We start from the raw sequence: 25,277 nt of genomic DNA, 5'->3' as shown, positions 1-25,277 counted from the left end.
TGACCAGATGAGAAAGGAGTCTGCCTTCATGGTTGGCATCGGACTCCTCATCCTCCTCATCTGATACTAGTGGATCCGCCGTCAGAAGCGTTCTAGGAGCAACCGTAAGCCGGTCGAACTCCATTTGCTTAAGAGCTTTAACTGAGAAATCAACTACTGCATCATTTCTACCTAATGAAATACCAAGGCTAGCAATATTTGAAGACATTTTGGCTTTATCAAAAGATAGAAAAGATTTACAAGGAGACGTACCATCAAAGTCGAGGTTCCGCGATGCCGTTCTACGCATGGCCCTCTGCATGGAATCCTCGTCAGTGGCAGAGGCCCCATCAGCCCCCACAACATGGCGGCCGCTACGTCTAGGCGGTGAAGTAGTAAACTCCGAAGCAACCCGCATCCCAGAGGGCCGGAAAGGTGGTGTAGACGGCTCCGGCGTAGCAGCGGGAGACCTAGAACGCTGCAGCTCATCCTCCATAACAGCGATACAAGGAGCAGCCTCCACGTCCCGCGGCGGCGACACAGAGGACAGCGCCGGCCCCGGCGACGCGGCGGGAGAACGTGAAAACTGCAGCTGATCCTCCATGACAGCGTTCGTAGGAGCAACCTCCTCGTACTGCGACGGCGGCGCAGGAGACAGCGCCCGAAGCGTCGCCAAGGCCATGTCATGATCTGCACGCACCGCCGGGGAGAAAATCACACCCCAACGACCAGAAGACCGAGAAGAAGCCGATGTCGGTGTCTTCAGATGCTCCAAAGCAGCCTCCGACGGTGATCCCATTGTTGGGGAACGTAGCATAAATTCAAAATTTTCCTACGTGTCACCAAGATCTATCTATGGAGTCATCTAGCAACAAGGGAGGTGTGGATCTACATACCCTTGTAGATCGCGCGCGGAAGCGTTCAAGAGAACGGGGTTGATGGAGTCGTACTCGTTGTGATCCAAATCACAGATGATCCTAGCGCCGAACGGACGGCACCTCCGCGTTCAACACACGTACGGAGCAGCGACGTCTCCTCCTTCTTGATCCAGCAAGGGGGTAGGAGAGGTTGATGGAGATCCAGCAGCACGACGGCGTGGTGGTGGAAGTAGCGGGATTCCAACAGGGCTTCGCCAAGCGCTGCGGGAGGAGGAAGGTGTGTCATGGGAGGAAGAGGGAGGCGCCAGGGCTTAGGTATGGTTGTTGGGTTTCGTAGTAATTTCAAAAAATTTCCTACGCGCACACAGGATCATGTGATGCATAGCAACGAGAGGAGAGTGTTGTCTACGTACCCAACGCAGACCGACTGCGGAAGCAATGACACGACGTAGAGGAAGTAGTCGTACGTCTTCACGATCCAACCGATCAAGCACCGAAACTACGGCACCTCCGAGTTCGAGCACACGTTCAGCTCGATGACGATCCCCGGACTCCGATCCAGCAAAGTGTCGGGGAAGAGTTTCGTCAGCACGACGGCGTGGTGACGATCTTGATGAACTACAGCAGCAGGGCTTCGCCTAAACTCCGCTACAGTATTATCGAGGAATATGGTGGCAGGGGGCACCGCACACGGCTAAGGAATCGATCACGTGGATCAACTTGTGTCAACTTGTGTGTTTAGAGGTGCCCCTGCCTCCGTATATAAAGGAGGAGAGGAGGGGAGGCTGGCCGGCCAAAGAGGGAGGCGCAGGAGAGTCCTACTCCCTCTGGGAGTAGGATTCCTCCCCCCAATCCTAGTCCAACTAGGATTCCTCGGAGGGGAAGGGAGAGAGGGGGGCCGGCCACCTTCTCCTAGTCCTAATAGGACTAGGGGAGGGGAAAGAGGCGCAGCCACCTTGGGCTGCCCCTTTCTCCTTTCCACTAAGGCCCATGATGGCCCATATGGCTCCCGGGGGGTTCCGGTAACCTCCCGGTAACCCGGTAAAATCCCGATTTCACCCGGAACACTTCCGATGTCCAAACATAGGCTTCCAATATATCAATCTTTACGTCTCGACCATTTCGAGACTCCTCGTCATGTCCGTGATCACATCCGGGACTCCGAACAACCTTCGGTACATCAAAATGCATAAACTCATAATATAACTGTCATCGTAACCTTAAGCGTGCGGACCCTACGGGTTCGAGAACAATGTAGACATGACCGAGACATGTCTCTGGTCAATAACCAATAGCGGGACCTGGATGCCCATATTGGCTCCTACATATTCTACGAAGATCTTTATCGGTCAGACCGCATAACAACATACGTTGTTCCCTTTGTCATCGGTATGTTACTTGCCCGAGATTCGATCGTCGGTATCCAATACCTAGTTCAATCTCGTTAACGGCAAGTCTCTTTACTCGTTCCGTAATACATCATCTCACAACTAACATATTAGTTGTAATGCTTGCAAGGCTTATGTGATGTGTATTACCGAGAGGGCCCAGAGATACCTCTCCGACAATCGGAGTGACAAATCCTAATCTCGAAATACGCCAACCCAACATCGACCATTGGAGACACCTGTAGTACTCCTTTATAATCACCCATTTACGTTGTGACGTTTGGTAGTACCCAAAGTGTTCCTCCGGTAAACGGGAGTTGCATAATCTCATAGTCGTAGGAACATGTATAAGTCATGAAGAAAGCAATAGCAACATACTAAACGATCAGGTGCTAAGCTAATGGAATGGGTCATGTCAATCAGATCATTCTACTAATGATGTGACCTCGTTAATCAAATAACAACTCATTGTTCATGGTTAGGAAACATAACCATCTTTGATTAACGAGCTAGTCAAGTAGAGGCATACTAGTGACACTCTGTTTGTCTATGTATTCACACATGTATTATGTTTCCGGAAAATACAATTCTAGCATGAATAATAAACATTTATCATGATTATAAGGAAATAAATAATAACTTTATTATTGCCTCTAGGGCATATTTCCTTCAGTCTCCCACTTGCACTAGAGTCAATAATCTAGATTACACTGTAATGAATCTAACACCCATGGAGCTTTGGTGCTGATCATGTTTTGCTCGTGGAAGAGGCTTAGTCAACGGGTCTGCAATATTCAGATCCGTATGTATCTTGCAAATCTCTATGTCTCCCACCTGGACTAGATCCCGGATGGAGTTGAAGCGTCTCTTGATGTGTTTGGTCCTTTTGTGAAATCTGGATTCCTTTGCCAAGGCAATTGCACCAGTATTGTCACAAAAGATTTTCATTGGACCCGATGCACTAGGTATGACACCTAGATCGGATATGAACTCCTTCATCCAGACTCCTTCATTTGCTGCTTCCGAAGCAGCTATGTATTCCGCTTCACATGTAGATCCCGCTACGACGCTTTGTTTAGAACTGCACCAACTGACAGCTCCACCGTTTAATGTAAACACGTATCCGGTTTGCGATTTAGAATCGTCCGGATCAATGTCAAAGCTTGCATCAACGTAACCTTTTACGATGAGCTCTTTGTCACTTCCATATACGAGAAACATATCCTTAGTCCTTTTCAGGTATTTCAGGATGTTCTTGACCGCTGTCCAGTGATCCATTCCTGGATTACTTTGGTACCTCCCTGCTAAACTTATAGCAAGGCACACATCAGGTCTGGTACACAGCATTGCATACATGATAGAGCCTATGGCTGATGCATAGGGAACATCTTTCATATTCTCTCTATCTTCTGCAGTGGTCGGGCATTGAGTCTTACTCAATTTCACACCTTGTAACACAGGCAAGAACCCTTTCTTTGCTTGATCCATTTTGAATTTCTTCAAAATTTTGTCAAGGTATGTGCTTTGTGAAAGTCCAATTAAGCGTCTTGATCTGTCTCTATAGATCTTAATGCCTAATATGTAAGCAGCTTCACCGAGGTCTTTCATTGAAAAACTTTTATTCAAGTATCCCTTTATGCTATCCAGAAATTCTATATCATTTCCAATCAGTAATATGTCATCCACATATAATATCAGAAATGCTACAGAGCTCCCACTCACTTTCTTGTAAATACAGGCTTCTCCAAAAGTCTGTATAAAACCAAATGCTTTGATCACACTATCAAAACGTTTATTCCAACTCCGAGAGGCTTGCACCAGTCCATAAATGGATCGCTGGAGCTTGCACACTTTGTTAGCTCCCTTTGGATCGACAAAACCTTCTGGTTGCATCATATACAACTCTTCTTCCAGGAATCCATTCAGGAATGCAGTTTTGACATCCATTTGCCAAATTTCATAATCATAAAATGCGGCAATTGCTAACATGATTCGGACGGACTTAAGCATCGCTACGGGTGAGAAGGTCTCATCGTAGTCAATTCCTTGAACTTGCCGAAAACCTTTTGCGACAAGTCGAGCTTTTGTAGACAGTAACATTACCATCAGCGTCAGTCTTCTTCTTAAAGATCCATTTATTCTCAATCGCTTGCCGATCATCGGGCAAGTCAACCAAAGTCCATACTTTGTTCTCATACATGGATCCCATCTCAGATTTCATGGCTTCTAGCCACTTTGCGGAATCTGGGCTCACCATCGCTTCTTCATAGTTCGTAGGTTCATCATGATCTAGTAGCATGACCTCCAGAACAGGATTACCGTACCACTCTGGTGCGGATCTTACTCTGGTTGATCTACGAAGTTCAGTAGTATCTTGATCTGAAGTTTCATGATCATTATCATTGGCTTCCTCACTAACTGGTGTAGGTGTCACTGAAACAGTTTTCTGTGATGAACTACTTTCCAGTAAGGGAGCAGGTACAGTTACCTCGTCAAGTTCTACTTTCCTCCCACTCACTTCTTTCGAGAGAAACTCCTTCTCTAGAAATGATCCATTCTTAGCAACAAATGTTTTGCCTTCGGATCTGTGATAGAAGGTGTACCCAACAGTTTCCTTTGGGTATCCTATGAATACACATTTCTCCGATTTGGGTTCGAGCTTATCAGGTTGAAGTTTTTTTCACATAAGCATCGCAGCCCCAAACTTTAAGAAACGACAACTTTGGTTTCTTGCCAAACCATAGTTCATAAGGCGTCGTCTCAACGGATTTTGATGGTGCCCTATTTAACGTGAATGCGGCCGTCTCTAAAGCATATCCCCAAAATGATAGCGGTAAATCTGTAAGAGACATCATAGATCGCACCATATCTAGTAAAGTACGATTACGACGTTCGGACACACCATTACGCTGTGGTGTTCCGGGGGGCGTGAGTTGCGAAACTATTCCACAGTTTTTCAAATGTACACCAAACTCGTAACTCAAATATTCTCCTCCACGATCAGATCGTAGAAACTTTATTTTCTTGTTACGATGATTTTCAACTTCACTCTGAAATTCTTTGAACTTTTCAAATGTTTCAGACTTATGCTTCATTAAGTAGATATATCCATATCTGCTCAAATCATCTGTGAAGGTGAGAAAATAACGATATCCGCCACGAGCCTCAATATTCATCGGACCACATACATCGGTATGTATGATTTCCAACAAATCTGTTGCTCTCTCCATAGTACCGGAGAACGGTGTTTTAGTCATCTTGCCCATGAGGCACGGTTCGCAAGTACCAAGTGATTCATAATCAAGTGGTTCCAAAAGTCCATTAGTATGGAGTTTCTTCATGCGTTTTACACCGATATGACCTAAACGACAGTGCCACAAATAAGTTGCACTTTCATTATCAACTCTGTATCTTTTGGTTTCAACATTATGAATATGTGTATTACTACTATCGAGATTTAGTAAGAATAGACCACTCTTCAAGGGTGCATGACCATAAAAGATATTACTCATATAAATAGAACAACCATTATTCTCTGATTTAAATGAATAACCGTCTCGCATTAAACAAGATCCAGATATAATGTTCATGCTCAACGCTGGCACCAAATAACAATTATTTAGGTCTAATATTAATCCCGAAGGTAGATGTAGAGGTAGCGTGCCGACCGCGATCACATCGACTTTGGAACCGTTTCCCACGCGCATCGTCACCTCGTCCTTTGCCAGTGCCCGCTTATTCTGTAGTCCCTGTTTCGAGTTGTAAATATTAGCAACAGAACCAGTATCAAATACCCAGGTGCTACTGCGAGCATTGGTAAGGTACACATCAATAACATGTATATCACATATACCTTTGTTCACCTTGCCATCCTTCTTATCCGCCAAATACTTGGGGCAGTTCCGCTTCCAGTGACCAGTCTGCTTGCAGTAGAAGCACTCAGTTTCAGGCTTAGGTCTAGACTTGGGTTTCTTCTCTTGAGCAGCAACTTGCTTGCCGTTCTTTTTGAAGTTCCCCTTTTTCTTCCCTTTGCCCTTTTTCTTGAAACTAGTGGTCTTGTTAACCATCAACACTTGATGCTCCTTCTTGATTTCTACCTCCGCAGCTTTTAGCATTGCGAAGAGCTCGGGGATAGTCTTGTTCATCCCTTGCATATTATAGTTCATCACGAAGCTCTTGTAGCTTGGTGGCAGTGATTGGAGAATTCTGTCAATGACGCAATCATCTGGAAGATTAACTCCCAATTGAATCAAGTGATTATTATACCCAGACATTTTGAGTATATGCTCACTGACAGAACTGTTCTCTTCCATCTTGCAGCTATAGAACTTATTGGAGACTTCATATCTCTCAATCCGGGCATTTGCTTGAAATATTAACTTCAACTCCTGGAACATCTCATATGCTCCATGACGTTCAAAACGTCGTTGAAGTCCCGATTCTAAGCCGTAAAGCATGGCACACTGAACTATCGAGTAGTCATCAGCTTTGCTCTGCCAGACGTTCATAACATCTGGCGTTGCTCCAGCAGCAGGCCTGGCACCCAGCGGTGCTTCCAGGACGTAATTCTTCTGTGCAGCAATGAGGATAATCCTCAAGTTACGGACCCAGTCCGTGTAATTGCTACCATCATCTTTCAACTTTGCTTTCTCAAGGAACGCATTAAAATTTAACGGAACAACAGCACGAGCCATCTATCTACAATCAACATAAACAAGCAAGATACTATCAGGGACTAAGTTCATGATAAATTTTAAGTTCAATTAATCATATTATTAAAGAACTCCCACTTAGATAGACATCCCTCTAATCCTCTAAGTGATCACGTGATCCAAATCAACTAAACCATGTCCGATCATCACGTGAGATGGAGTAGTTTCATCGGTGAACATCATTATGTTGATCATATCTACTATATGATTCACGCTCGACCTTTCGGTCTCCGTGTTCCGAGGCCATATCTGCATATGCTAGGCTCGTCAAGTTTAACCTGAGTATTCTGCGTGCGCAACTGTTTTGCACCCGTTGTATTTGAACGTAGAGCCTATCACACCCGATCATCACGTGGTGTCTCAGCACGAAGAACTTTTGCAACGGTGCATACTCAGGGAGAACACTTCTTGATAATTTAGTGAGAGATCATCTTATAATGCTACCGTCAATCAAAGCAAGATAAGATGCATAAAAAGATAAACATCACATGCAATCAATATAAGTGATATGATATGGCCATCATTATCTTGTGCTTGTGATCTCCATCTCCGAAGCACCGTCATGATCACCATCGTCACCGGCGCGACACCTTGATCTCCATCGTAGCATCGTTGTCGTCTCGCCAATCTTATGCTTCCATGACTATCACTACCGTTTAGTAATAAAGTAAAGCATTACATCGCGATTGCATTGCATACAATAAAGCGACAACCATATGGCTCCTGCCAGTTGCCGATAACTTGGTTACAAAACATGATCATCTCATACAATAAAATTCAGCATCATGCCTTGACCATATCACATCACAACATGCCCTGCAAAAACAAGTTAGACGTCCTCTACTTTGTTGTTGCATGTTTTACGTGGCTGCTACGGGCTTAAGTAAGAACCAATCTCACCTACGCATCAAAACCACAACGATAGTTTGTCAAATAGACTCCGTTTTAACCTTCGCAAGGACCGGGCGTAGCCATACTTGGTTCAACTAAAGTTGGAGAGGCAGTCGCCCGCAAGCCATCTCTGTGCAAAGCACGTCGAGGGAACCGGTCTCGCGTAAGCGTACGCGTAAGGTTGGTCCGGGTCGTCTCGTCCAACAATACCGCTGAACCAAAATATGACATGCTGGTAGGCAGTATGACTTGTATCGTCCACAACTCACTTGTGTTCTACTCGTGCATATAACATCAACATCATTAACCTAGGCTCGGATGCCACTGTTGGGTTTCGTAGTAATTTCAAAAATTTTCCTACGCGCACACAGGATCATGTGATGCATAGCAACGAGAGGAGAGTGTTGTCTACGTACCCAACGCAGACCGACTGCGGAAGCAATGACACGACGTAGAGGAAGTAGTCGTACGTCTTCACGATCCAACCGATCAAGCACCGAAACTACGGCACCTCCGAGTTCGAGCACACGTTCAGCTCGATGACGATCCCCGGACTCCGATCCAGCAAAGTGTCGGGGAAGAGTTTCGTCAGCACGACGGCGTGGTGACGATCTTGATGAACTACAGCAGCAGGGCTTCGCCTAAACTCCGCTACAGTATTATCGAGGAATATGGTGGCAGGGGGCACCGCACACGGCTAAGGAATCGATCACGTGGATCAACTTGTGTCAACTTGTGTGTTTAGAGGTGCCCCTGCCTCCGTATATAAAGGAGGAGAGGAGGGGAGGCTGGCCGGCCAAAGAGGGAGGCGCAGGAGAGTCCTACTCCCTCTGGGAGTAGGATTCCTCCCCCCAATCCTAGTCCAACTAGGATTCCTTGGAGGGGAAGGGAGAGAGGGGGGCCGGCCACCTTCTCCTAGTCCTAATAGGACTAGGGGAGGGGAAAGAGGCGCAGCCACCTTGGGCTGCCCCTTTCTCCTTTCCACTAAGGCCCATGATGGCCCATATGGCTCCCGGGGGGTTCCGGTAACCTCCCGGTAACCCGGTAAAATCCCGATTTCACCCGGAACACTTCCGATGTCCAAACATAGGCTTCCAATATATCAATCTTTACGTCTCGACCATTTCGAGACTCCTCGTCATGTCCGTGATCACATCCGGGACTCCGAACAACCTTCGGTACATCAAAATGCATAAACTCATAATATAACTGTCATCGTAACCTTAAGCGTGCGGACCCTACGGGTTCGAGAACAATGTAGACATGACCGAGACATGTCTCTGGTCAATAACCAATAGCGGGACCTGGATGCCCATATTGGCTCCTACATATTCTACGAAGATCTTTATCGGTCAGACCGCATAACAACATACGTTGTTCCCTTTGTCATCGGTATGTTACTTGCCCGAGATTCGATCGTCGGTATCCAATACCTAGTTCAATCTCGTTAACGGCAAGTCTCTTTACTCGTTCCGTAATACATCATCTCACAACTAACATATTAGTTGTAATGCTTGCAAGGCTTATGTGATGTGTATTACCGAGAGGGCCCAGAGATACCTCTCCGACAATCGGAGTGACAAATCCTAATCTCGAAATACGCCAACCCAACATCGACCATTGGAGACACCTGTAGTACTCCTTTATAATCACCCATTTACGTTGTGACGTTTGGTAGTACCCAAAGTGTTCCTCCGGTAAACGGGAGTTGCATAATCTCATAGTCGTAGGAACATGTATAAGTCATGAAGAAAGCAATAGCAACATACTAAACGATCAGGTGCTAAGCTAATGGAATGGGTCATGTCAATCAGATCATTCTACTAATGATGTGACCTCGTTAATCAAATAACAACTCATTGTTCATGGTTAGGAAACATAACCATCTTTGATTAACGAGCTAGTCAAGTAGAGGCATACTAGTGACACTCTGTTTGTCTATGTATTCACACATGTATTATGTTTCCGGAAAATACAATTCTAGCATGAATAATAAACATTTATCATGATTATAAGGAAATAAATAATAACTTTATTATTGCCTCTAGGGCATATTTCCTTCAATGGTTGCCATCCCTTCCCCCCACTATATATAGGGCCAAGGGAGAGGGGGAGGGCGCAGCCTTGCCCCTTCCTCCAAGGAAGGGTGCGGCCAAGGGGGGGAGGAGTCCATCCTCCCCAAGGCACCTCGGAGGTGCCTTCCCCCTTTAGGACTCTCCCCTCCTCTTGTCCCTTTGGCGCATGGGCCTCTTGGGGCTGGTGCCCTTGGCCCATGTAGGCCAAGGCGCACCCCCTACAGCCCATGTGGCCCCGGGGCAGGTGGCCCCACCCGGTGGACCCCCGAGACCCTTTCGGTGGTCCCGGTACAATACCAGTGACCCCGAAACTTGTCCCGATGCCCGAAATAGCACTTACTATATATAATTCTTTACCTCCGGACCATTCCGGAACTCCTCGTGACGTCTGGGATCTTATCCGGGACTCCGAACAACTTTCAGGTTACCGCATACTAATATCTCTATAACCCTAGCGTCACCGAACCTTAAGTGTGTAGACCCTACGGGTTCGGGAGACATGCAGACATGACCGAGACGACTCTCCGGTCAATAACCAACAGCGGGATCTGGATACCCATGTTGGCTCCCACATGTTCCACGATGATCTCATCGGATGAACCACGATGTCAAGGACTTAATCAGTCTCGTATACAATTCCCTTTGTCTATCAGTACGATACTTGCCCGAGATTCGATCGTCGGTATCCCGATACCTTGTTCAATCTCGTTACCGGCAAGTCTCTTTACTCGTTCCGTAACACATCATCCCGTGATCAACTCCTTGGTCACATTGTGCACATTATGATGATGTCCTACCGAGTGGGCCCAGAGATACCTCTCCGTTTACACGGAGTGACAAATCCCAGTCTCGATTCGTGCCAACCCAACAAACACTTTCGGAGATACCTGTAATGTACCTTTATAGCCACCCAGTTACGTTGTGACGTTTGGCACACCCAAAGCACTCCTACGGTATCCGGGAGTTGCACAATCTCATGGTCTAAGGAAATGATACTTGACATTAGAAAAGCTTTAGCATACGAACTACATGATCTTGTGCTAGGCTTAGGATTGGGTCTTGTCCATCACATCATTCTCCTAATGATGTGATCCCGTTATCAACGACATCCAATGTCCATGGTCAGGAAACCGTAACCATCTACTGATCAACGAGCTAGTCAACTAGAGGCTTACTAGGGACATGGTGTTGTCTATGTATCCACACATGTATCTGAGTTTCCTATCAATACAATTCTAGCATGGATAATAAATGATTATCATGAACAAGGAAATATAATAATAATCAATTTATTATTGCCTCTAGGGCATATTTCCAACACCCATCGCCAAGGGCGCCGCAGGCCCATCAACCCATGTCCTAATGGCTGACATGGGCGAAGCATCCGGTTGAGGTGGTGGAGGCGGTGCAGAGCTGGCAAGCGAGGGAGGGTTCTGGGGAGGCACGAGCTCCGTTGCCGCTGGCGGGTCCCTCGACAAAGGCCGCGATGCCAAGCATGGATGTGTACTGGCAGGAACGGTCGTGAAAGAGGTGATTTGCATCGGAACCACTCCTCCCGAGGAAGATGATGCCGCCATGTTAGCTGACGACGAAGACGCTTTCGGCCTCTTGCTCTTGTCATCAGCCCTTGAAGTGCCCTCTCGATCATGCTCCTTGTCCCCTTCCGTATCATCACCATGCTCCCAAACGCGAGGCACAAAATCAGCGTCCGCACGGAAATCATCATCTTCCAGAGTGTACCGGAATTCATAGCCCTTCTTCTGAACAACCACATCCGACGAGAGGGAGTTGACAGGGCTCATCTTAAAAGCATCAAGATTAAGCACGCCAACCTGAATCCTCACAATACCACGGTGGCGCAAGCAAAGGAGGTCGACGTCAAGAGTGGCGCCAATAACAGAGCCAACTGCCCAGAGACCCAAGAAATGCCGGAGAGCGTGAGGAACTCCGTGCACATGCACCCAAACTGGAATAAGCTCAAAACGATTCGGAATCTCCTCGGAATGAAAAGCCTTGAACTCCAAAGTGACATTATGCGATTTGATGAAGACCGTGAAACTAGTAACTCTCAGGAGCACCTCGTCACTGGGAAAAGACATGATAAAAGCATTCTGGCCATGAGGGATAGCCTCCCACGTCCACTGTTGCTGATATTGAGCGATCTTAGCAACCTCCACCTCCACTATGCTCGAAGAGATAGAGCCTCCCGAGATCGTAACAAGAGCCGTTGGGGAGGATTGTGGTGCAAGGTCTTCCCTGCAAACATTGTCAGGCATCTGAAAGAAGGCCATGCTCTCAGTCCCATAGCCACAAAGCATCGCCGCCGGCTTTGGCATCTTGAGAGCTGGACACCGCCGAGTAGTCATCGGATGGTTTGCCTTGTTACAGATGAAACAATACTGCTGTGTTTCACAATCTGAAGCCACATGTCCGGCCGACTGACACTTGGTACACCACAACCTGGTCATTACCGTGTTCACCCCGGGAGCAGGTGCCGCCTGAGCCACATCATGTTGTTGTTGAGCCGGTGCCATAAGAGGAGCAGCAGTCACAAGAGGCCCCGAGACAAAAGCCGGAGCACCTTGTATGCCATGATAAGGCAAGGTGGGTGGAGCAGCGATGATCGGGGCGTTTCCCGCACGGTTCTTAGGCCGATTTCCTTTTCCTCCCTTCGGTTTCCTAGGACGGATATTCCCTGTCTGAACTCCGGCCGCCGGGTTTGCCAGACCAGCGTTAAAGGCCATTGGCTGGACAGCAGTGGGGTGACCATGGCTCTGTTGCAAGAAAGGGCCGGCTGGTTGATATGGGTACACCGGCGCCATTTGCTGCATGTACCCCGGCGGTGCATGATACATCGGTTGCTGCTGAAAGAACTGTTGGCGGCATTTGATACATCTGTTGTTGCTGCTGCCCCAGTGCTGGAGTCTGTTGGGGAAGGTTCGGCATGACACTTTGAGCAGAGGAAGAAGGGATCACCGGGGGGAACACCCCAGGTGTGAAGCCAGGGGCACCACCAGATGAGGAGGCGTCCGAGGGCATCGGCGCGGCGGCTACAGGTCGGGCCTGCCCAGAGCCCGGCGGCGCGGACGCGTCGCGACCCATCCCCGAGCAGACGGCAGCCACGAAGGATCGAGGAAGATTAGGGTTTCTGCGAGGAGTGTCCCTGTTCCACATATGAAACAACCAACGGTTGAGATTAACCATGCGTAAAGAACGGTTCGGATGTGACGCACCTGAGATCGGGTGAGGGCCCAGGCCTATCGACCGCCCCGACTCGTCCGGCGAAACGCCCGTCGCAGGAAACATCGGAGGCGCCGTCGGCGTGATCACCGCCGTCCTCGCCAAGCCGACCGAGGGCATGGCATCTCCCAGAGTACGAGAGGGAGAGACTCTGGGGGCAGGGAGAGGTCCGATCCAGGGCCGTACCATAGGCCTAGGTATAACCGGAGCCCTCACGTGCCGGCATGCAGCCGGCGGCGACCCCCGCGAATGAATTGCCGGCGAGGTCGGAGAACCGTTTACCTCTTGTGCACCATCCTTCTGAGCAGATCCTCGCCTAGAAGACGGTCTCTCCCATACTCGTGAGGCTGATGTAGGATACCCAATGTCGGCCCAAAACTCGGCGGCCAGCTCCTCGTCAGTCTTACGCCGGCGCGATGCCTCGGAGGTCTCGGCCGTCGAGGAGTCCTCACCTCCGTCATCTGCACGGAGGCAAGAAAATCGCGATCCAGATCCGGCCGGCACCGGAGCGGACCACCCCGGCGCTAAGGTCAGGCGTCGGCGGGTGGAGATCCGCGTTGGCGGAGACTAACTAGCTATCGTGCTTCCGCCCAATCCAAAGTAATGTTTCTGATGTAGGAACTTTTTCTAGGGATTGGTCACATAGAAAGGGAGAATTGCTGCCATCGAATTGGCAATCTTCAGGTCAGTCTAGTTAAATAGTTCTGGTGGAAACCCAACTATAATTGATCTTTTGGCCTTCCATCTTTCATCACAAGTCATCGAAATCCATGTATTTTCCCACATAATGATGATACTACACTATTTACAGGATCAATAATTTATATTTAAATATATTAAACACCAAAGAACAATGCATTGTCTGTTCTAGTCAACAATTTTTTCAGCTTTTTAGCAGCCTCCATATTTTTTAGAAAAGGAGGATGGCCCCTGGCCTCTCCATCTGGAAGATGTATGCGGTCATTTTATTAATTATTCACGAAGATCTTACAAAGCAGTATATCACTATGTCTGAATCCGCTATCTTGGCAACATCTGTCGCTACTTCTATTCACTTGATGAAGGGGTGCAGAAATAGTGAGCCAATTACCCAGATCTCTCACCTAAACCTAACATCTAAAACAGGAGGCCCCAGGCTAGCCAAATACCGGGTTTGGGACACAGACCGGATCGATGCACCCTCATGGGTCGTCGCCGCCGTATTCCACCGATTCATCTTCAGAGCATTACTGGTGCATCGACCTTGCCAAGCTTGCCATGGACGCCGCCACGGCGCCAAACAACCCCACCGCCCTGCGCTCGTCCGTCCATCCAGCCACATCCATCGTCGAGACCCAGCTTTATTCTTCGAAACAAACATCTTTCACCATGCAAACTAGTGCATCTTCTTTTCTCCTGATTATCTCCCCACCAAAAACTAATAATTTCATTGCTAATTGACTTGCAAGTTTCCTTTGGCAATATAAAAACTGATATGACATAAGAAGGAGTTGATTGGGCTACCAATTTCACCAAAATCTATGTACCTTGCATAAAGACGGTTTTTTCTTTTCATCCTTTCATTCGCTGACAGACTTTGTCAACAAGATGATGGAAGCAATCACTCACACAAACAAGATGATAGAACCATGGTAGGAAGTCCCAAATAAGTGTCTGCAAGACATTATGTGACAATGTCCATTTCTCTGCATACACCCTCTCTAACACAAGGATGAAATTTTAAATACCTGAAGTTCTACAAAAGTTAAGTATGTGAGACCCACTCACACCGATCAATCTGTCAATAAGCTCCTGTAAAGAAATTTTATAGTGTGAACCACTGGGTTGATTTTTCTTTTATGAAATTCTACACGGGACAATGAGAGGATGTTTTGCAAACATTTCAACCTCGTCAACACAACAAGAACACAACTATAAAATTGGCCCGATCTAGGTCGACCGTGACCTGGGGTGCTAGTTTTGTCAGCTAGTGTGTAGCAAATGGGTATTTTTCGATTGAGTTGGTGACTATAAACTGTAAAGGGAATACACGACAAGTTTTGTGAGTCGTGCAAAGTTCAGTCAACCAGAATAAGTTTTGGATCCTAGAATCCACATAAACCACGGGCTTAAGTACATGAGCCGGCCAAGTACTACGTTAAGTAATATAAATTGACGCAGACCATAAGGCAAAGGCTAACTAAACACTTTTTTACCCCGCAAAAAAAAACTAAACATAGTTGGTCCACGAGTTTTGATCAAAAGATGTCCTGGGACTATCTGTTACATGTACTGATTGGGGAAGCTTAAGATGATAGGATGTTCAAAAGATCTACGCGTGAGTTCTGCTTGTGGAGATTTTATATGCAGATGTGCTCTGCTCACTTCTTACCTGCATGACTTGTTGTTACCCATGTGGCCTATGAATTCCTCCGCTTCCTTTTGGATCCTGTGGCCCTCTGGCAATACTGATTATCGTATGGGGTAGCTGCCACTAGTTCCAGAGGTCCTGTGACTCCGCCCTGTTGAGGACTGGTTGAAAGTCTTGCACCTAGTTTTGAACGAACTTCAGGTGTACACAGCTGCGTAAGTAATTCATTCCGGTCGTCGGGATCATAAGAGTAGAAGGTTACGACAGCAGCGTTTGTGAAGGCATTGGCAATACGCCCAAGCTCTAGCGCATCAACTGTTCTAGCTGCATTATCAGATCTATCAAATGGATCTTCGACCTAAAACCAAAAAGAACAGCTTATACATATCTTCAACTTGAGGCTAAAATTTCCACCAACATAGCCACCAAATGCACTCTGAAGGAAATACTTACAAACCAGCAGTGAGATTTCATCTCGTCATAGGTTCGTTTGGGCTGACCAGTGTAAGTGGATACATCGCTAGGGACCATCCCGCAAAACTGCAAACAGAGTATAAGCTTGCCTGATGAGATTTTTTTAATCTCAGGTTATGATAATGCTAGTAAGATTCCTTTTCGCATAATCGATGTTATGCTTTGTTCCAAATGGAAATTATTCATACAATATATGCTACAAATAGCACACCAAATTTATATCTTGGCAAACATAAATGAACTAATTTTGATGAGGTGAAGCGATTAGCTCATTTACCGACAACATAATCCAAATAGATCAATCTATATGGGTGGACTCAAACTGGACTTCAAGTTATAACCCTGTAAGGATCACAAACTAACTTGAGCCACCTACAAACCTACCCCTCTCATATAGTCCTAGTCATTTATGGCTTTGCTTGAGCTTCTCCTTGGCTAGAAATCTAAATTCATTAACACCCACTATGCTTACTTTATTATGATATGATAATGAAGATTGCAAGATAGACAAAAAGAAGGCCTAAAAATGGCAGCTAATGGCTATGACATAAGTAGAATAAAATGCACTTAGAAACACGAATAACACATTCAGTGTCTAGAATTTAGGTAGTCAGAGCCTCAGAGGAAAGGCTAATGTAGTCAAAATAGTGAACAATATGTTCAGTTACCTTCGCAAAAAATCCTACAAGGAGAGCCCAAAGAGAGCTCTGATTTCTTTGCCCTATGTTCTGGAGCTGAAATTTTTTTATATTTGCTGCACAGACCACATCAAGATGTTTTTCATCAATAAACCCCATTTCTGCATGTGAACGTGACGAGTAAATTACCAACACTAATACACAGTACACTGCACAATCGTCAGTCTCACAAACAAGCCAATTTTGTCTCGCCTGCTGGATCGTCCACATCAAAAAACTCGTTCATAGGTGGAAAAATTGCAGGCGTACAAGTCTGGAAAATACAGGTAAAGAGCGTGAGCAATAGGATTTCGGAGTTCCATTTTGTTAAAACTACGAATAAGAATTAGGGAAAACACCTGGAAATAAAAGATGACAAGTAAGAAAAGCGAATATGAGTTCAGGGTTCCGTTTTTTGGATCATTAATGTTTTGAGCTTTTGCCCATTCCTTGACCTGCAAGGAAATGTGATGCTGAGCCTTGGGCTTAACTAAGAAATCGTGGAGACAGAAAATTTAAGAAAATGGATACAGAGAGCTCACCAACAAAACCATATCACCAAAGCGCTTATCTAGAGTATTGAGCCAGTATAGCACTCTGGATTTAATTCGACCAGGGTAGTTATCGATGGATATATCACAGGAAATGCCAAATTTGTTGCTCACATAACTAAGAACTGGAACCCTTGCAGTAGGAATGAACTGCACATCCCTAGCAACACCTGAATGAAGTATGAAAACATAATTTAAACGAGAAAAAAATAACTTGCCTCATAAAATCTAAATCAGCACAGCCGCACAACAACTGAGGGTATTGCATTTAATCAAGCAACTCCGGAGATTGATCAACATATACGTTACAGTAAAGATCTTTCATTCTTCACGCAGATGCATGGTTCCAAAAAGAAGTTACCTTTGATTTGTAAAACTCTCCTTACTTCACTCAAGGCATTTATTCTTTTGACTCTCAAGGCTTGCTTCTTTTTCTTGGTTGTAAGGGAGTCAGGGTCATTTGACAGCTCAACCGATACATCCAAATCACCTGATTTTGCATAAAGATTTGATGCGAAGGATCCAAAAGGTTTGACAGTGTTGGGCTGTATATGTGTGAATCTGGCCCACATGGCCCATGTAAACCAGTATATGTATTGTACAGACTAGAGAGGAAGAGAGTTATCCAGAAATTTCCCAAACCCACCACACTTCATGGTGTCAGAGCACAGGCGGGAGGCGATGCTGGGTTCTGTAGGTCGCCGGCGGTGAATCGGCAGCGTGGGGCGGAGCTCCGGGCACCCAGGGTGGTTGTTGGCGCGCGTGTGTTGCGCGGGGCACTGGAGGCGGGACCGGCGGCGGTAGAGGCGCGCCTGGAGAGGGCCGGCGGGCGCGGCTGCGTGCGAGCGCGCGGGCTGCCTGCGGAGCGCCTGGAGGGGATTGGAGGCTACAGGCGGCACTGCTCTCTCACATGAAGAGGTGCGCGCGCGCGAAGTGCTCCTGGTGCTGCGGGTGCTACTGTGTGTGGCAGAGGGCAGAGGAAGGAGGCGGCTGCGCCAGGGGAGAGGCCAAGTACTGGCTGGTTTGCTGCTTGTGCGGCTGGCTTGCTGCTGCTGGAGAAAGACTGAGAACAGTCTGCAGTTGCTGCTGCTTGCTGTTGGTGCGGCAGAGGGTGCTCTTTGCACTGCTGCTGCTTGTGGCTGCTGTGTGCTAGAACTGCTGTTGTTTGCAGAGGAGAAGGAGGAAGATGCTGTTGTTGCTGCTTGCAAGTGCTGCTGCTGACTCTGTTGCTGCTGGTGGTGTACTACAGTGGAGTTAGCAGAGAAGAGGAGGTAAGAGCTCCTGGATTGATTTGGTGCTGCTGTGTGAGGGGCTGCTAGATAGCGTACTGAGGAAGAAGGAAAGTTCTTGCCTGCTGTGATTGAGGCAAGACATGGGAGAAAATCAGGGACTCGAGAAGGCAATTGAAAAATTGGCTGAGCTCCTAACAGCCAAGGTAGGAGCTGCAGCATCTCTAAATAATGCAATTGTTCCTCACATTGAGCCAATTCAGAAAATTGACTTGATGCCAAATGAAATTAAGCTGGAAGGTGTTAAGAATTATTTGAGCTGGTCAAGAAGGGCGCTACTCATCTTGAGGACTAAAGGGCTTGAGGGCTTTGTCAGTGGTGAGGCAGAGGAGCCAGGAGACAAGAAAACTTCAGAATGGAGGACATGGAGCAGTACCAACTCTTTGATAGTGGCATGGTTGTTGAACTCCTTGTCTCCAACCATAACTGCAACTGTTGAGACTATCTCAACTGCTACTGAGGTATGGAAAACCCTCTCAAAACTGTACTCAGGTGAAGGGAATGTGATGTTAATAGCTGAAACAGAGGAGAGAGTTGGTGAACTCATACAAGGGGAAAATTCTGTGATGGAGTATGTTGCTGAACTGCAGCGTTTGTGGGCTGATTTAGATCACTATGATCCTCTGGATTTGCCACATGCAGATTGCATAGCAGCTGCTAGAAAATGGATTGAACGCAGACGAGTGATGCAGTTTCTCAAAGGATTGAACTCTGAATTTGAGGCGAGACGTGCTACTTTATTTCATCAACCTACTCTACCTGCCTTAGAGGATGCCATAGCAGCAATGGCACAGGAGGAGGTCCGATTAAAGTTGATGAAGAACAATACAACGACTCCATCTCATCCAGCCTTCATAGCAATCGACTATAAGAGCAGAGAATGCTTCAACTGCGGTGAGAAGGGTCATTTGATTCGTTCTTGCACGGCTCCACGTAGGAACATGCGTGGAAGGGGGAGAGGATATAACCGAGGTGGATTAAGGGGAGGCCGAGGCCAGGGATACTCTGGTGGTCAAAGGGCAAATGTGGCAGTCTCAGAAGAAGGATCCTCACTCGCAACCCAAGAAGAATCAAAGAAAAGAACAGAAAGCACAGGTGATAAGGATCATGAGGATTGTAGTTACGGCAACTTTGCTCACTTTGTATCTACAGATGAAGGTAATTGTGCTCATGCATCTATTCTCTCACAAAGATCACATCCTGATTGGATATTAGATTCGGGGGCATCAAAGCATGTTGCCGGCACATCAATGGAATTTGAGTCATATATTCCATATCCACCCACATGTAAGGAGACTATCCAAACTGCTGATGGCACCTCACAACCCATTAAAGGCATTGGCACAATACAATGCACACCATCTATTAAACTTTCATCTGTTTTGCATGTTCCTGCCTTTCCAGTCAATCTTATGTCAATGAGTGCTTTGGTTGACGATGTGGATTGTCGAGTAATAGTTGACCGCTATTTATGTCTAATTCAGGAGAGGCAAACGGGGAAGAGGCTTGGGACTGGAACCAGGCGTAATGGGCTATGGTACATGGATCGCGAGGTGCCAAATAATGCGGTGTCTACGATGTTAGCAACAATGATGGGAGAAAAGGAAACAAAGGTAATGCTTCACCATTGTAGAATGGGACATATGTCTTTTGAGAAGATGAGTAAAGTCTTTCCCGATGTAATGTGTGGGGTGGATAAGAACAAGCTTGTGTGTGATGCATGTGAGTTTGCTAAACACACAAGGACATCTTATGTGAGTAAGGGTCTTAGGAGTATTTCCCCTTTTATGCTTGTTCACTCAGATGTGTGGACATGTCCTGTTATCTCTCTAAGTGGAATGAAGTACTTTGTTACATTCATTGATTGCTATACTCGTATGACATGGGTGTATCTTATGAAGCATAAGGATGAGGTTTTTAAATGCTTTCAGTATTTCTATGCTTATGTGAAAAATCAGTTCAATACACGGATATAGATGATCAGGACAGATAATGGGACAGAGTATGTGAATAAGGAGTTTGTCACATTCCTATCAAGTCAAGGTATATTGCACCAAACATCTTGTTCGGGTACACCACCTCAAAACGGAGTAGCTGAGAGGAAGAATCGCCATATTTTGGAGGTTGCTCGGTCACTAATGTATACAATGAACGTGCCAAAATTCTTGTGGAGTGAGGCTGTAATAACAGCTACATTCCTCATCAACCGGATGCCGTCAAGGGTGATTGGAATGAAGTCGCCATGTGAGATGTTACTAGGTGAGAACAAATTCTTAGTTCCTCCTAAGGTATTTGGATGCACCTGCTTTGTCCGGGATCATAGACCCTCAGTGGGAAAATTGGATCCACGAGCAGTAAAGTGCATCTTCATAGGTTACCCATCTGGTCAGAAGGGATACAAGTGTTGGAGTCCCAGCGAGTGGAGAACATTTGTGAGCATGGATGTGACATTCAGGAGTCTGAACCGTTTTATGGAGAAAAAACGGATCTCAGCTCGTTATTTGACTTCGACTCTCCTAGCATGAGTGGTGCTAGTCGAGAGGGCGGGAGTGAACCACCAAGGACAAAGGAAGATGAACCACTGAGAGTTGTGGTTAGTTCAATTCCATGTCATGCAAGGGAAGAGAGATGGAGAAAGCCAAATGAGGAAGAAAATCTAAGGGTGTATACCAGGAGGCAACCTATGACTGAAGAGAAATAGAGAAAGCCAAATGAGGAAGAAAATTTAAGGGTCTATACCAGGAGGCAACTACAAGATGAGCAGCAACAACAACAATCTCCAATAGCAAGTGACACACATGTGCAGGGGGAGCAACAGGCTCCAACAGAGCAACAGGCTCCAACAAGTGTTGAAATTGTTGAATTGTCTGATGGTGAGACATGTGCCACTCCAACTCCATCTAATGTAAACGATTCAATGAACTTGCCTATTGCCTGGAGGAAAGGAACCCGAGTTGGAGCTGGAAAACCTCCAGAGAGGTATGGTTTTCAGCATGACATAGCTAATTACGTATCATATACATCTCTGTCTCCGAGATACAAAGCATTCATTGCATCATTGCAATCTGTGGTGACTCCAAGAGATTGGAAAATGGCAAAGCAGGATCCAAAGTGGTACGAGGCAATGTTGGAGGAAATGAGAGCACTTGAAAAGAACAAGACATGGGATATTGTACCTCTTCCAGCAGGAAAACGACCGGTTAGCTGTAAATGGGTGTATACTGTGAAGCAGACTCCTGAAGGAAGGGTAGAAAGATACAAGGCAAGGTTAGTGGCTAGGGGCTATAGTCAGACATACGGGATTGATTATGATGAGACTTTTGCACCTGTCGCAAAGATGGGCACAGTGAGAACCTTAATTTCTTATGCCACTAACTTTGGTTGGGCTTTGCATCAGTTAGATGTAAAGAATGCATTCCTGCATGGTGATTTACATGAGGAAGTTTACATGGAGATTCCACCTGGTTTCTCAAAGCCCGAGACATCAAGAAAGGTATGCAAGTTAAGGAAGTCTTTGTATGGCCTCAAACAGTCTCCACGAGCATGGTTTGATAGATTCAGACATGCTGTGTGCAATATGGGATATAAACAGTGCAATGGGGATCATACAGTATTCTACCGGCACTCAAATTGTCAGATTACAATCCTTGCGGTGTATGTGGATGATATTATAATCACCGGAGATGATGATGTGGAAATATCACGACTAAAGAAGAGCCTGAGCAAGGAGTTTGAGGTAAAGGATTTAGGCCAACTGAAGTACTTTCTTGGTATAGAAATTGCTAGATCCCCTAAAGGAATTGTTCTGTCACAACGGAAGTATGCTCTCGACTTGCTTAGTGATACAGGCATGCTTGGGTGTAGGCCTGCTTCAACACCTATTGACCAGAATCATAAGTTATGTGCTGAATCTGGGGAACCAGTGGATAAGGGGAAGTACCAGAGACTTGTTGGAAGGCTCATCTACCTATGTCATACACGACCCGATATCTCATATGCAGTGAGTGTGGTGAGCAGATACATGCATGATCCTAGGAGTGGACACTTAGAGGCTGTCTATCGAATCCTCCGATATCTGAAGGGTAATCCAGGAAGGGGGCTATGGTTTAAGAAGAATGGGCATCTTAATATAGATGGATACTGTGATGCAGACTGGGGAAGTTGTTTGGATGACAGAAGATAAACTTCTGGTTATTGTGTGTTTGTTGGGGGAAACTTGGTGTCATGGCGAAGTAAGAAGAAGCCAGTGGTGTCCAAATCAACAGCTGAAGCTGAATATAGAGCTATTTCACAAGGCTTGAGTGAGATGTTATGGGTAAGAAATCTTCTCTCTGAGTTAAAGGTAATAAGGAAGGATCCCCTAAGGTTATGGTGTGATAATAAATCAGCTATCAGCATTGCTAATAATCCAGTTCAGCATGACAGAACGAAGCATGTCGAGATAGACCGCTTCTTCATCAAGGAGAAGTTAGATGATGGCATAATCAGGATAAGTTATGTGAGCTCTAGAGAACAAGTGGCTGATTGTTTAACTAAGGGTTTAAGTGTCAAGGAGTGTAATTCTGCGTGTGACAAGATGGGAATGATAGATATCTATCACCCATCTTGAGGGGGAGTGTTGGGCTGTATATGTGTGAATCTGGCCCACATGGCCCATGTAAACCAGTATATGTATTGTACAGACTAGAGAGGAAGAGAGTTATCCAGAAATTTCCCAAACCCACCACACTTCAGACAGCAGCATCTGTTAAGGAAAATCCAACACTCAGAAACTGTAGTACTAATAAGTAATAACCTCTCAACACCTCCCTCAAAACTTCAGTAACATTTGCATCGACTGACTAGGCATAGATAGACTTAGGGAAGAAATAAACTGTTGAATTTCGCCTACAACACTCGCAGTATGAAAAAAGTTGCCGGTCAATTTTCACAAACCGAAGCTATCCCATGAAGGTTTATAGATTTTACAATCTTGTCACTTGTCAGTGGTCTCAATAAACTGTTGAGATTGGGCTTACTATGTTAAAGTAGTCTACCAGGAATGCACATCCATAGACCATAATAGAGCATGCATAAGAAGGGAAAACATTTTCCTTCTATAGTAAGCAATACCAAGCTTGATGACAAACAATCACATCATTGCACCCTTAATAAATATTATCAGGATTTTGTTTTTAAATTATGGAAAAGAACCTTGTGGTGACCAAATAATGAGAAGCTACCTCCCAAATCAGCAGCTGAATAGATGGAATTCACAAACTCTTGAATTGTTTCCAGACGTTTGTTTCGATCGTCCTCCGTCGGCTTGATTACAGAGAGAACTTCCTCAATACACTCCCCCACTAAAGAAAAGTCCCGCACAATCACAATCATGCTGAAACCCTACAATAACATAATGAGTAAGTTAAACGAGCATATAGCATTATAAATCACGTACGACCAAATTCAACTTAAGGATTCCCTTCCTTGCGTCTTGATGGATTGATATAGCGAAAAGATATATGTACAATAAATAGTCAAGGTAGGCAACACCGACAACTGACAGTCCGAAACGGCATTGTAGTTGTGCCTCACGCACACGTGCCTCGGTTTGGATGGTGAGTGTCAAGCGTTGGATATCTGGATGTCGACATTAAAGAAGTAAGCCTGCTTCTGCTTCTAAATCTACCACCTAAGAAAATTCTAACTGCAAGTTACAAGGAGAATGGTTGCGCTGGTTTTCATTTGTACATACTTGCTCAAACAGAACGTAAATGATGCCACGTAGCTATGTTCTCAATCATGTATTCCGATGTTTGTTAAATATTCTTGACCGAAAAAAAATCTCTTAGGGAATCAAATAGTATATCTTTCTTCTTCCCAAAATTGAAACATACTGAGAAAACCCAGATCTGAAACTGAGAACTTGCAGGCATAGTTAAAAAGGTGCGCCTTCTTAAGCACGCCTAGCGATGGCAAACACCTAGCTCTTAATTGTGCTTAATGTGAGCATAATTGTGCTTAAGCATGCACGCGCTTTAGTCAGCCAAAAAACTTTTAAAACTTTTCTTGTAGCTATATGGCAAACTTTGTCGGCATTCACTAATCACTACCTCTTCCATCTCCATCAACGTGAGAAGCAAGACAATGTGTGCGTAGGTTTCTATATGAATGGCAGCAGATAAACCCTAACTTCCGCGATCAACGAAACCAACCAGCGGACGAAGCGATAAACCGATCGAAGAGGCCATGAGCTTAATTACCTCGGGGAAGTTGCGGCTGGACGGGGAGTCTTCTGAGGCGACGAGCCGTCGGCGGCTACGGTCGAGGAGGCGGCGGAGCCCGCTTGCGGCGGGAGCGGGACAGGGTCGCCGAGACGGACTGGGCGGAGGAGGGGCGAGAGACCACCGCGCGTTGGCGTCGAAGCGGTGAAGTGCCGAAGGCCGAAGCGGCTTCTTGTAGAAGCGGTCGTGTGCCATAAAATTTCATTCATAGTCAATACTACGTATTATGATTTTCATAAAGTTCCATAAATTGTCATAAAGTTTCATTCGTGCAGCACGGTCCCGCCCGCACCGTGTTGCTCTCCGTCATTTTTTCATAAATTTCATCAAGGGAATCTAAAGAAGCCTGAGCTAGAGAAGTAGAGATAATATGATAATCAAATCCCCCGCAAAAAAATGTGATAATCAAATGATATTCAATAACTTTGTATCCAAGTTTCGTGAAATTTGATTTCATGTATACCTTTTTTTTCTCGTCAACTCTTGAAAAACAAAACAGTGAAAAGCTAG

General features: G+C 45.9%; 2 protein-coding genes across 3 annotated transcripts; one reads left to right on the top strand and one right to left on the bottom strand.

Moving 5' to 3' along the window:
• Positions 1–16,661: 16,661 nt before the first annotated feature.
• LOC123057037 (protein HESO1-like) lies at positions 16,662–24,611 on the bottom strand. The gene is made up of 6 exons (XM_044480210.1): positions 24,597–24,611; positions 23,721–23,886; positions 17,577–17,753; positions 17,207–17,385; positions 17,024–17,119; positions 16,662–16,938 (listed from the first exon to the last, which is right to left on the bottom strand). Exons 1-6 carry the CDS (start codon positions 24,609–24,611, stop codon positions 16,852–16,854), a joined length of 720 nt encoding a protein of 239 aa, XP_044336145.1. The 3' UTR covers positions 16,662–16,851.
• On the top strand, positions 17,850–20,364 carry LOC123062580 (uncharacterized). 2 transcript variants are annotated; one of them, XM_044486160.1, is made up of 2 exons: positions 17,850–19,662; positions 19,989–20,364. In XM_044486160.1, the coding sequence occupies exons 1-2, from the start codon at positions 18,588–18,590 to the stop codon at positions 20,030–20,032; spliced, it is 1,119 nt and encodes a 372-aa protein (XP_044342095.1). In that variant the 5' UTR covers positions 17,850–18,587; the 3' UTR covers positions 20,033–20,364. The 2 variants fall into 2 exon arrangements, with proteins under 2 accessions (XP_044342095.1, XP_044342094.1); XM_044486159.1 differs by having other exon boundaries at positions 17,850–19,791.
• Positions 24,612–25,277: the final 666 nt, after the last annotated feature.

Source organism: Triticum aestivum, chromosome 3A, assembly GCF_018294505.1.
Source record: "Triticum aestivum cultivar Chinese Spring chromosome 3A, IWGSC CS RefSeq v2.1, whole genome shotgun sequence".
NCBI lineage: Eukaryota > Viridiplantae > Streptophyta > Magnoliopsida > Poales > Poaceae > Triticum > Triticum aestivum.
The sequence above is the reverse complement of the archived record's forward strand: the minus strand, read 5'-3'. Positions and strand labels throughout refer to the sequence as shown.